Genomic DNA, 14,533 nt, shown 5'->3' with positions numbered 1-14,533 from the left:
GACATGTCAGCATGGAGCTAGAGAGGAACACAGAGTTCTACAGTCGACCAAGTCGTGCTGCCTATCTGTGAGCCACTCTTCTGTCTCCGCTTTCTAGCCCCAGTAATTAACTGCATATGTTAACTTCTGCCTCTGTGGTTTGGTTTCAAAATGCAATCAAGATAAGGCCATCTATGATATTAATGTAGTCAAATGCAGTCTTTGAAGCAGCAGCACTGGCACTTGATAATTAAACGTAACTTTTGTTTCAGCAGCACATCCTGTCATCGAGTCAATCCACACAGAATCCTGTCCATGGGAATGTCTTGCATCGCTCTAATTAGTCCCAGATCCAGGAATATAATTAGTACCAGCCCAAAGACACACCAACACACAGCAGTATGTTTCTGTTCCTGTTAGCAAAGATTTTAAAAGCTCCCCAGTTTATGTGGTATCCAGTTTGGTTGCTTTTAATATTTCAGTTATTGGAATTCTTTTTTTTCCTTCAAACTAATCATTGATTTGATATTTTATAAAAGAAGGCATGTACAGTACAGTAGTATAGACTAGTGCTTCCTAGTCCTTGGACTGGAATGCAACAATATTTGATTCTGCTAAATATGCCTGAATAATAATTATATGATGGTATATGGTACAGTCTATCATAACATTCTGTCACGTCTCAATGATATTCTGATATCACTCATTACCTGAGTATACTAATGTTTGAAAGAAAATTCAGTTTCATATGGAGCAAGCTGTCAGAATTAAGGTTAAAGTGTGCTTCAAATAAATAGTGTCATATATAATGGCTTCAAATGAATAGTGTCATATATAATGTTGTCCAACCATGACTGAAGTAACAGTGTTTATTGCCACACATGAAGGCAGACTGTGAAGCCTGGTGTTATAAGGAGGAGCTTGTTCCTTCACATCACAAGTAAAAAAAGAGATCCTGAACAGCTCAAATCCTGAGTCAATTAGCCAAATATTTTTTGTGCACACGTCTCACTGTGTGCTCCAGGACCTCTTGTGGTTGGAGATATTCACAAGTCTGGAAAAAACAGATTGATTGAAGTCAAACAGCAAAAGGCATTTCTAGTGTTCAAGTTGCCAAAACCACAGTGCAGCCAAGTGCTGCTGCTGGGGGGTTGGCGTGACCCATTTATGTAACACTGGAGTTCAAATGTCACCCAAGTGTTTGGATAACATGGATGAAGATTTAAAACTACCTTTAGCCCCCGTTTACACGAGGACGCTTGCGGGTAAAAAAAACCCAAATATTTAATCAGAAGTGCCTTTCGTTAAGACGGTGACGACGTTTTTGGAGCTTAAAAACACAAAAATCTGAAACCACCCTCCAGAGTGTAAAACTGTAATCCACTCCACCGTAGCGTGTCCATCTACACTGCCAAGACACAAAACTCTGCTCAGATCTGCTCACGTCACGTACGCGTTTACGTCACATACATTTGCCAGTACAGGGAAATAAACAAACGTGGGATTATTTCCATGCGTCGGACCTTCAAGCTGCTCTGGCAGCTCTAATAAACTTACAGGAGTCTTTCCACCAGAGGCGGTCAGAGGCGAGCCAGACGGCTTTGGACGAGACCTGGGAGATCTAGTGGATGGTGGAGAACTTTGTGGAAGGAGTAGCTGATGAAAATGCGTGGCATGAAAACTTCCACATGCCCAAAGATGCTCTTATCGCTTTAAGTGATGCCGCCTGGCATGCATACCCAATCCAATTCCACACACTCTTGCGTCACCGTATGCACGCAGATTTCCTCCTGAAAACGCTCGTCTAAACGCGGAATAAAAAGTGAAGACGCGACACCACTTTTGGGTCTTCCGTTCAGACCGTCATCATGTAAACGTAGCCTTAGTTTCAATCTTAAATGTGTCTCTTTCCCTCAGCTTTGGGTTCATTTTGGAGCACTGCCTAAAGCCTCTAAGGTTCCCATTCAGTCAATACACTCGGTACTGACTGATGTTGAGCCCTAATCCAGCAACATCCCTAGAGAGCCTGCTTTGTCATATAAAGCATTGTCTGTTGAGTTGATGTCTTTTTACCACCCCCATTCCCATCAGCTGAGCAGCAGCGCCTGCAAAATTTAACCATACTAATGTGTTGTACCAAGTGTACCGACTGAAAGACTGAAAACTAGAGGTTATGCATATAGCCAGTGTTCCCTGAAGGAGGGAAACAAGGTACAACACAGGTTAGCCCTTCAACACCATCCAACTTGGTGAAGTGCAGTTTAGAAAGAGGAGTTGAGACTGTACAGGGGTCTTTATAGCCCTAAGGGAAGGAGGGACTTCCCTGGCCTGCAACAGTCTCATTGGCCTTGACAGGTGTGATGACAAGGTTGCTTTAGGTTGGTCTCACAAGGACACAATCCCCATACTAATGTGTTCTACCTTATTTTCCCCCTTCAGGGAACATTGGTTATATGCATAACTTCCGGTTTTTCCTTATCTCAGTGGTAAGACTTAGGACGAAGTAGCAACTGTTGTAATATGGTATATGTTCATGTCGGTTACCATGGTTGCGCTTTACTCAGATCATTCTTTGACATCAAAATTGTCAGTGTTTGCTGGTTAATCCAAACTGGATAATTAAGAGAATATAAAAAAAGAAGAATGTTGTTGTCCTCCAAGAATATGGAAGGAGCACTCACATACTACATAGTAAATTTAACTCAGCTATAAGAAATATGCACAAGCAGAATGTGTGGCAAGAAGTATGTTGACATATATGCAAAAAAAAGTGGATCTTGATTTGTATTGTCATGCAACTTTGTATTGCAACTTTATGAGATAATGCAGTTAGTGTATGATGGAGAACTCAAGCAGCCAATGGGATGCTTGTATGGATCACATACAATACATATGGATATGCTTGTGTGTTAACTCCTGTGAATATTTTGGTCTAGCACTGGGTAATATCAGAACACATTACCTCTGCTAACAGGTTATGGGCCCAGAGTTAGCCAGCAATATGCACTGTGTGTCTGGTCAAAAAATGAGCGTAGACTATGAGGAGACATTAGTGCTAACCTGACTAGTATCAGAGTGTTGCAGCACAGGAAAACCTGATTTTACATCAGATGTATGTCACAATGGGGGCTGGAGCCAATCCAAGCTGACACTGGATAAGAGGACACACTGGACTCCAGACTATCACAGGGCTGACACATAGAGACAGATCATTCACACTCTCAGTCAGTACGTTTACATGACACTAGAAAAAATAGAAATGATTGCCTTAATCTGACTAACTGGACAACTGAAGTGCATGTAAACAAAATGTGATTGGAATAGGATTTTTGCTGGCATGTATGACAAGACAACGCATGTATGCATGATCCCATGCTCCACCCCCCATGCTTGTGTATGACCTTGGAACAAAAAGATCCAAGAAAGCCGGTCGCATTAGCTGCTTGCACATTAGCCGCTCGCAGGAGCCGGTCAGTAGCGACGGCACAAAGAGTTAAACTGAGGTCAACAGAAAGGGCGCCATATTAATCCACTGAAACGACGCATATTGCCACCTAGTGTTGAGGAGGAGGACACGTTTCCGTCAGTGATTCGATTTCCTCAGTTGCATGTAAACTGGGACAAGGACAGAATTCTGATTAGACGCCAAAATCGATTTTTAAGTATAATTCGATTAAACTGTGCATGTAAACACACTGATTCACTCCTACAGGCACTTTAAGTAAAGGGGGGGTGCCAAGGGTTATAAAAGGGGGGGGCGTGGCAAGGCTAAATTGAAATAATTTCATTGTTCTCCAATGCTCGTAAAAGCTAAATCAGATCATGACTCTACTCCAAATATTACAGATACAAAAAACAAAGATTAAAAATATGACAAGACGATTCTTGCTTTTTGTGTGCAGTAGAAAAACTTTGGGAACCACTGAAGTAATACATTACATTCTGAAAGTAACTTGCCCAACCCTGGATGTAACACACTTGGCGAAAGTGCACTTTTTTTGCTGTATTTCTAATTGACAGGTTTAATGAGCCCATTTGCACAGCTTCGTACATCTAATGAAAATAATGCATCTCATGTTTTAGTGACGTGGTCTGGGTGTTTCTGGGCTCTGGATGTCTGCTGTGGTTCAGCTCTGTGTATATCAACACAATAGCAACCTGCAGCCTTCCTCAAGCTTTTTCACACTCCTTTGAGAGCTTGTCATCAGCCAGCAATTAGCAGCTACTTAGAACAAAGCCAGCACTGTTGCAGTGAGGATGACCAGGCACTAGACCTGATGGAAGAAGGTCTGCTTTGAAACCCTGTGATGGGGCAGATGAACGGTCATATTATTACTTTACTGCAGTTGAAAAAAATGAAACATGACTTTATTATTGCCCATACATAAGTAGAAACAAAAGTTAAAGACAACAGTGAGCTGGAATAAAAGTACAGGGGTATTATGGGGAATGTTGTTTCAAAGTTTTGAGCCTGCCAGCTGCATTTGGCACTGTATAGCAAATTATTTCATTATTTTATATATATGATATTATTTATTCATTAAAAAATCAGGATAACTTTACACCTAGCTGGATTACAATCCACCCAAGAGTCTACAACAAGGGGATACTGTGCAACTGCAGCTAGAAGTCGCCTGTCGTAAAGACATCATCATTAGGTGACCTGACGGCATTGATGTGTTTCACGCATGTGACTCGGCCACATTCAGTTTTGCTACCAGGTTTCCTACACTGTAAAAAAAACAACTGTTGTTTTTACGGCAAAAAAACGGCAGCTGTGGTTGCCAGAACTTTACTGTAAAAAATATGGTGCAACTTTTTCTAATACCACGGTAACATTTTTTTCACACTGTTGATTTCACGTTTAAGATTGCCATTTTATTCCATATTTTACCGTAAAAAATAAAAAGTTTTTCCATCAAAACAGACGCTGTTCTGCCACATAATTGACAAGAAAATACTTTATAAATGCAGCATGAATTAAAGATTTTACCTTTAAATATTACAGTATATTTCTGTTGGAGGTATGGTGTTTAGTACATTTAACAGTGAGAAAAAGTATTTTTACAAAAAATAAATGCAAAAATGATGGCTTGTATAAATATTACAGTATATTTTTGCTACAAATACGGTGCCAGTGTATTTTACAATGGATTAATGTATTTAAAAAAAATAAAAGAATGTTTAAAAAAACTGTTTTGGCTGATGTAAACATTAACAGTGTTTCATTGTTACTGAAACTGAATTAACCCATTTATCATTTTACGGTCTTTTACTGTCATGGTTTAGCAGTTTTTCACCGTAAAATCTACAGACATTTTTTTTACAGTGTAGCGGCCTCTAATGATACTGTGACAAAAAAAACCCACCTACGGCCCAAATATATTTTCCACATAGCAGGCCATTTCAAAGAGACACTTCTGAATCTAGACTGTTTAACTGGGACATGCTAATACATTATGTAACATTAGCACAAGTAGAAAAGTAATCATTTCAGTTAGAGCATCAGCAAACATGAAGTCACATTAATATTCACAAACTACTGCTACTACAGGCTGAAGCAGTAAAACCACTGATATATCATGTCAGCATCCACGCTGTGTTGTGCACATGAACAATAGTCACATCGCTGGAAGCGAGATGTCAGGCGAGGCACTGAACTGCAACCCTTTTTTTTTTTAAGCTCTCCCGGCCCAAATTTTTTGGGTGTTTTGAAACACAGACCACTTCCCGTTTACTGGGGTGTGCCTTTTTTGCCGGGTCATCATGATTCATATCTATAAAAAACCAATGTGCTAATGATGAAATCGTTTAAATGGTAAATGGAGAGGATCCAAAGCGATTTAAACTACACACTACGCTCATTCACCCATTCACACACACATTCATACTGGTGTGAGAGGCTACCAGGGCACACTGGTGCCACCTGCCACCATTGGGAATTCATTCACACACTGATGAACGCAGCATTGGGAGCAATCTGGGGTTCAGTATCTTGCTCAAGGATACTTGGACATGTAGGCTGCCATGGTCAGGGATCGAACCACCGGCCTTCCAATCAGTGGATGACCGATCTACCAAGTGAGCCACAGCTCAAACTGCACGTGCACCTGGACCGCCCCTCAGGATGAACATCTCTGTAGCCTATGTTGTCATATCGCAGAAAAGGAAAATCACAATGTCACTTTTTTCCAATATCACGCAGCCCTACTTCAGTTTTTCATTTGTGAGAAGAAGATTGTGTTATTTATTTATTCTGAAGTTGAAAGCTGTTATTCTCCTGTTGTCCTCTACAGTGGATCACACTGACTTGATGTCCTAACGTAGGATATACTGTACTTGTCTCCAACTCAATTGTCTCCCTTTTGGTCCAAAATGAAATTTTCATGTCTCAGTGTAAAATGATGTTGCTTGTTTTAAAATTGAGGGAAAACCCAGGGCGGTGAACACTTCCCTCACATTTCTACAAACTCCAGATGAATGGACTGACCTCTGGCTAACTCTCTGCTCTAGCCCTCTGCCGTGTTCAGTGCTGCTATAGTATGCATTGCTTCACTTCACAGCTCGCCAGGGACAGGAGGTGAGAACACGGAGTAACACCCTGTAAAAAATGTCTGTAGATTTTACGGTGAAAAACTGCTAAACCGTGACAGAAAAAGACTGTGAAATGATAAATGGGTTAATTCAGTTTCATCCAATTAAACATCGTAAATGTATATATCAGCCAAAACAGTGTTTTTTTTTTACAGTTTTTAATTTTTTTGAAAAATACATTACTCTACTGTAAAATACACTGGCACTGTGTTACATACAAGCCATCATTTTTGCATTTATTTTTTTTTATAAAAAGTACTTTTTACTCACTGTTAAATGTACTAAACACCATATCTCTAACAACAACATCCTGTAATATTTAAAGGTAAAATCTTTAATTTATGCAGCATTTATAAAGTATTTTCTTGTCAATTATATGGCAGACCAGCGTTTCTTTTGATGGAAAAAACTTTTTATTTTTTACGGCAGAATATGGAATAAAATGGCAACCTTAAACGTAAAATCAACAGTGCTAATATCATTTTACCGTAATATTAAAAAAAGTTCTACCATATTTATTACGGTAAAGTTCTGGCAACCACAGCTGCTGTTTTTTTTACCGTAAAAACAACAGGTTTTTTTACAGTGTACAGTAAATGGTGTGTGCAATAATACTGTGGGAAAAGCTTGTACTGTATGTGCCATGCAACAGTTTATCCCCTCTCTCTCTTATTGTGAGTTACATCATTGTCTGGCCTGTGGCTAAATAGCCAAGCCATTAGTTCATACAGAACATCAAACCACAGGTTCTGCCCCGTAGTGGCACATGTATTTATTAAGCTGAGTCTAATTTGATTACAGCAGCATGAATACTTTATTTCCCCTAACTAAGACTGGGAGTCATCACATTAATTACTCTCACCTGCTGTTTTATGTCTGTTTTCAGGAAAGCAGAATATAGGCAACGCTTTTTAAACAGGTGTTGCTTTTATGCTTTTGCATAGAACGAAGGACACAACTTTTAATATTCAAGAAAAAACTGTATTTGTTATAATATTGCACTCACCAAATAACTAAATGGTCCAAGTAGGAAACAAACATGAGCAGACATCAGCGGTCAACACTAACTTTTAAAAGGGGTTGCTGGCCTGGAAACCAGCCATCAGCTTTTGGTTGCTGAAACTGAAAATATTGTTGCCATTTTTAATCACTTTATCATTTGATTAAGAAGATATTGTGTCGTTATACATCAGCTAAAAAATGAATGCAGTAAATTTATTTCAGTGAAACTTGAGAGAAATATGAAATTGAGGATTTGTTGAACAAAGTATGTGTGACCCTGTATCTATGAGAGTCAGGTTACCCAAAAACATCCCAAAAACAACATGTCATCGTGTTGCTTACTGAGCATAGCATCATTCACCTCCTATTGCAACAAATGTTTCAAATGTATTGTTTATTTGGGTTCACCTTTTGCTATTTGTTCAATCTTACATGTTAAAAAGTGTCTGTCACTGATGGAAACCAAAGGCCCAGAATTGGATAATAGACGTGTTTCCACTGAGTACTTTTTGAGGACTTTTTGGAAAGTGGCTGAGTGTTTTGGCTCCGCCCACTAGTCAGTTCCCCTCGGCCTCTGTTCCCATAGGAACAATACAGAAAGTCGTTCCTTCCTTCTGCAATAAGACTCTATAATTCATCTACCTCTGCCAGAATCAACAATACAGAAATGCACTAAATCTACGCATGACACTTTGCTATGTTATTAATATTATTATTATTATAATTATTTTTATTTTATATTGTTACTATTTATTATTACATATTATATATTATATACTGTACTGTTATTATTATTATATACTGTCTAGTCACTATAGCATTGTTGCCGTCATATCTTCAGTATAATTACCATCATCTTGCCAACCTACCAACTGATCTTCTTTTTTTAACTTCTTTTCTGTGTTTTTAACAGTGCGTTTTTGTTGTTTTTATTCATGCTACCTCAGTATTTTATTTTATTCTATTGTATTTTATTGTATTTTATTGTACTTGAATACCGGACTGCTGTGATAACTGAATTTCCCTTCGGGGATGAATAAAGTAATCTATCTATCTATCTATCTATCTATCTATCTATCTATCTATCTATCTATCCATCTATCTATCTTTCTATCTAGAGATAGATAGATAGATAGACAGATAGATAGACAGATAGATAGATAGATAGATAGATAGATAGATAGATAGATAGATAGATAGATAGATAGATAGATAGATAGATAGATAGATAGTTTATTTCAGAGAAATAATTATACAAAAATTGCAGTAACTACAAAATCTAACTCAAACCCACGCAGTAATTGCACTTACCACGGTCTGCTTTGGATATATATACTACACTTAAAAAATAATAGAAATTATAAGTTTATTTGAAAGGGGAATTTTTATCTAGATAGTGATTAAGTAAAAAAGTGATTAAGTAAAAAAAAATTTAGATTTTAATTTAAAAAAAATAATTATATAGAAATTGCAGTAACTACAAAATCCAACTCAAAACCAAGCAGTAATTGCACTTACCACGGTCTGCTTTGGATATATATACTAATTTAAACATAAAAAATAATAGAAATTATAAGTTTATTTGATAGGGAAATTATTATCTAGATAGTGATTAAGTAAAAAAGTGAGAAAAAATATTATTAAGACTAAAATATAACATTGCTTTATAATATTAAGTCTAAAATACACACATCTTTGATCTTTGAATAGAGTCAAACACTTTTTAATACATTCATAACAAATTCAATTTGAAAATGTTTATTCACTGAAAACAAAATATAAAAGCTGAAAGAAGACAACAACATCGTAGTTACTGCTCTCTGTACTATGTTTCTGCATTACTATTAGAACATTTTACAGCAAAACCAGAGTGCAGTAACTACATTTTTGGGGTCAAATGCCAAATAAATCATCATGATTTTGAGCATAATAATTACATCATGATTACATGTAGAAATAAGTGTCATATCACTTACCTACATATAACCCATTTGGCTTGCCAGTTGAAAAATGTTTTAAAAAAACAACAACTTTAAAGCAGTTTTCCTCAGTTTTACATTTGCATAGTTAGACTTTGTAGATCAGTATAGGTGGGTAGGAATTAACAACCTACGTGGTCTTGTGGGTCGGAGGACTTGGATACACAGCTGGGCTGGTTTCTGTTAAATGTGACCATAGAGATGATGGAGCTCTCCTTAAACACCCCCCACAGCAAAGAAAGCCCCTCTGGCCCCATTTCCTCCAGCAGCAGCTCTGCCTTTGGTTTCTAACCCCAACATGATGACTCATATGGCTGAGTACTCATTAGTAAAAAGCTTCTTCTTCATTCCCAGCTGCTGCCTGGGCTTTCCACTGTTTCTGCTTCTTCCTCCATACAAACTTATTCAGTGTTCACGGATTGTTCAGAAATACATTGAGTGAGAGCTCCTTTACAGAAAGTCTTATCTCAGTTTAGGATGAGCTTTGGGATTAACAGAAACATATTTCCTAACTGCGTATGGCAAGAAATCTGTCAGAAATGGACAGAAATGTAGCTATTACAGAACCATCCTAACTCAAACTAATTTCTCAGTTTAGGAATTACGTTAAACCTCTGAAGTCCAGGAGATTTTGGTTCCAATTTGTCAGCTTCCTATGCATTCATTTCTGTCTGTTTAGCATCTTTCAGTCTGTCCTTATATCACATGCATGGCTCCTTTTTCTCCACACAAACTTGGCTACCAGTCAGATTTTTCATTTTATTTCAATTAACCAAGTATAAAGCTGCCAGGAACCCAAAATACAAACAAAAGACACAGGTGTCTATGGAAATGTACCTTTTTTTTTTACCATTTATACACACAAAAACAGCAGAAAAAAAATAAATAAATAAAACTACAAAACAGTCTATTTGCATGTAAATTAAAAATAGTAATAGTTTTCATTGTAGAAAGAAAATTCACATTTTAAAAATGGTCTAGAAACATAAATGTCACACTGTGAAAGCTCCTATGATGCACTTTCAACTGGCTTTCTCAGCTTGTCTACATATGACATATAAATTAAGTTATTATAACAGGAGAAACAATGGGGTTGTTTCTAACAATGACATGTCCTTTACAATGAAATGATCCTTTATCCTTAGCTGCTTAATTTAAGGCTTGTCCATCTTACTAAATCACAACTAAATTAAAACTAAAACTAATTAAAAATCGAAAACTATTACTATTATAACCTTGGTTGACACCAACATTTTATTGATGTGATGGGATATTTGTTGTATTATTTTTCCCATGCCTGCTAGTTATTATATCCACATTAATGATGATCATTTTTCAAAAATATCATTGTGTAAATGTTTTGTGATAGCAACAATATACTCATGACTTTTTATCTTCTCCATATGGCCCAACCATACCAGGCAGTCTCATGTACATCCTAAACACAGATACAGACTTGACAAGACCAGTGCTAATTAAATAATTTACAGTCATAGCAGGATATCAAGATGAGTTTGGATCAGATCAGAGGTCTGAGATTGGACCAGACACAGCCAGGAGTTAAGAAATGCTTCTGTAATAAAATCATAGGATGTTTTTTTATCTTTGAAACTTAACTCTTCAATCAACTTAAGATAAGACAAATAATTTGGACATGTTTGTGTAATGAGGCCCCAGCTTCAAAGGGGAATATATACTTGAATGTCCTGTAAGAACAAAGGAGATGCACTTAATGATGGAAACATCAACTGATCTATGAATATCAGATAACTTTCCATTTAAGGACAAGAGCTGCATTTTCTCTAAGAATAACAACTACATGTTCTGTAATAATCTGTTATTCTGTCTTTGTTAACGTACGTTTCTATCTATGCATGCATAATTCACTATGCGTGTGTGTGTGTCCTCTCTGTGCATGCAAGATGCTTTGATACAATGATCATGTGCTAATATTGTTTTTAAACTATGATTAAACTAAATACATTTACTGCATCTGCTTAAACTTACTCTGCCCTATTTAGAGTAAGATTCTATAATCACAAAAATATATATTTTGTGTTTTATTGTTTTGTTGCAAAATCTGTGTCTCCAATAATATCTCTACAAGTCCTATCGAGGCAGGAGTTAATGTTTGGAAAGTTTTGTTAACAGTCAGGTCACAGACATGATGTGCTGAGCAGAAAGATAACTGCCTTCTCTGCTTGGTGGCATGACCACGTATGCAATAAACTGACAAATCAGCAGATTGAAAGGAGGCACTTCTGGAGAGTTCAACCTACATTCTTATTAATTATTAATGTTAGGATATAAAAAGGGTTCAAGAGAAATTAGGTTGGTCCAACCTCAATGAACTAACCAGCCTAATGTGATGTCAGGGATATGTGGATTGAACCCAGAGACTCTGTAACTGCACATTTCTTGATAAAGAATTGTTGTAATAAAATGAAGTAAAACTGAGAACTGCACAGAGAAATGGGAGAGGATTTTGTGTTGGAGTCAGATAATTTAATTTTAAAGGTTTCCTCAATGCATTTCTCAACACTTCAAAGGTGAATATATACTTGAATGTCCTATAAGAACAAAGGAGATGCACTAAATGATGGAAACATCAACTGATCTGATTATCAGATAACTTTCCATTTAAGGACAAGAGGTGCCTTTTCTCTAAGAATAACAACTACATGTTCACCTTTTTGTCTTTTTTTTTTTTAACCTTTTGAAAACTTTCTGCTCTGATTCTTTAGTCTCCAATGAAGTCATAAAATTCTTACGAAATGCTGCCTGCAGAGCCAATGAGAAGAAAGGAGGAGGGGAAGGTGACCCCCCCCCCCCCCCCCCCCCCCCCCCCACACACACACACACACACTTCGCCCCATGCCCCTTTCACTTCATACCATATGGTAGGTCCTTGAAGCCAGGGCTGAAAACAGGAAATCTCCACAGCCCCCCCCCCCCCCCCCCCCCCCCCACACACACACACACACACACACACACACACACACACAGGGGGAGTAAATGAATTAGCATGACTGACAAAGAGGTAAGATCACCTCGAGCTATGCATTCAATTAACATGACAACGACAAAGTGGCTCTTTGAGTCTCACACAAGCACCTTTTCTAAGAAGACTAGGGTCTGCAAGGAACACATGTCAACAAGCTGAAAGAGGACAAAGAGTGTTTAAGTGATCACGTAAACTTATAGGGGGGACCCCAACCCCCACCCTCCCTCTACATCCACCACTTCTGCAACACTGTGGTAAAATAAAAAATGTGCACAAATGATTTGAAATGGCACAGTACAAAGTAATGTCCACGTTGTTAAAGAAATGCTACAAAGTTTTACAAACTTTTTACATCAATGTGCGTGGGACTCAGAGAGTCTGACGCAGCCGTAAGAGGATGTGAGATTTAGTCCTGCAAACGACACAATGGATGAGACACAACTGAGTCTTTTCCTTCGCCGACAAGCAGAAAAGCGTCCAGGTAAAGGCTCCATCTATTGTGTGAGAGCATCTGAACACAGACTAGAGGAAGGTTACTATATAATAGAGCACGTAGTGCTTGTTGACTAAATGCTGTACATTCCGTCACTTCTCTCTTTGATTCTGTCTTTAAGGAGATTCAGAATAAAAAAAAACTTACCGTCACTTCTCACGTTTGGAAACAAGGAAAGCATCCAGATCAAACTCTTCAAAAAGTTGTCCATAGCGCCACTTCACTCACGAAATATCAAAAATAACACTACGTGCATCCAGTTTCAGAGGCGAGTCTTCTCCTGCTGGACCTTTTTTCTCTTCTTGCTCTTCTTGTTTTCCCAGTCAGCAGCCGCCGGGCCCGGAGATAGTGCGCACTGCCCGGCTGGCGGAGGAGACAGACATGAAGCAGCGGGACTGATGCGTGTTCACACAGGGAAACAAATCCGCGTTCATCCCGTGTGCCCGTCCTGCAGGGACCCTCCTCAGACCTCCGGATCCCAAAGTGGCCTCTGCCCTCGCTGGAACGAGGCAAGCTTGGAAAACTGGAGAGGGCGCACGCACGCACGCACGCGCAAAGGTGCGTAAACGTTTTTGTAGAGGGCACCATCTAGGGACAGAACCAGTAGTCTGTCTCTGAGGAGGACCCACAGACTGAAGATTCACACCCGCAGTTCTAGACCCCTTGTATTTCGCTTGTATTTAAAACCGTAATTCAGCATCTCAAAATACCTAAAAAGAGAGTGCTTAATTAATGAAACTTTATATTTTTCAACCGTTTTACAGACATATTTATTTATTTATTATTATTTATTTGCACCATAAGAAAAGACAATTACATAAAACAGAAATGAAAAAGAATAGTAAGTGCAGGAGAGGTTAAAAAACCCTATATGGGCTTCTAAAAAGCACCTCTCCAAGAAATATACAAACATCCAAAAAACAAATCAACAATGAGAGAAAGCAACAACAAATAACAACAAAAAAGAAAGCAATACAAGTGTCATTTTGTAGCACACACACACACACACACACACACACACACACACACACACACACACACACACACACAAAGTCAGAAATAAAAATATGGGTGTGTATAAAGGTAGAATAATTGTATTTGAGTGTATTATTGTATGAGCGTGTATAAGATATAATGATCCAATGATAACTAGACTGGAAGAGAAACTATTAGGAGTCTTGATTTAACAGGTAAGCGTTCAGTCTGAACTTAAATTATTGATACATAAACAAGGCATGAACAACATATACATAAACAAGGCCAAAACCTAATAATAGACAAAAATACATTTTGGATATTCTAAGCTGGATGAGCTTAATTTCTGTCCAATAAATCTCTAAATATATGCTATAGAGTAGCCTAATATTAATGTAGTGATATAAAAACATGTGATATATAATATGAATAATAAAGGGAAAACGTGTGTGTGTAGGTGATATACATGATATACATAAATTCATACAAAATTAACTTTTAGCATAA

General features: G+C 37.8%; 1 protein-coding gene across 1 annotated transcript in view; it reads right to left on the bottom strand.

Annotated features, from left to right (window-relative positions):
• Positions 1-13,553, bottom strand: part of ror2 (receptor tyrosine kinase-like orphan receptor 2) — a 55,670-nt gene extending 42,117 nt beyond the window's left edge. The window contains exon 1 of the mRNA XM_059358600.1: positions 13,199-13,553. Within this exon, the coding sequence (XP_059214583.1) occupies positions 13,199-13,262 (64 nt within the window). The 5' untranslated portion in view covers positions 13,263-13,553. The remainder of the gene's footprint in view (positions 1-13,198) is intronic.
• Positions 13,554-14,533: the final 980 nt, after the last annotated feature.

This window comes from Centropristis striata, chromosome 19 (genome assembly GCF_030273125.1).
Source record: "Centropristis striata isolate RG_2023a ecotype Rhode Island chromosome 19, C.striata_1.0, whole genome shotgun sequence".
Lineage (NCBI taxonomy): Eukaryota > Metazoa > Chordata > Actinopteri > Perciformes > Serranidae > Centropristis > Centropristis striata.
The sequence above is the reverse complement of the archived record's forward strand: the minus strand, read 5'-3'. Positions and strand labels throughout refer to the sequence as shown.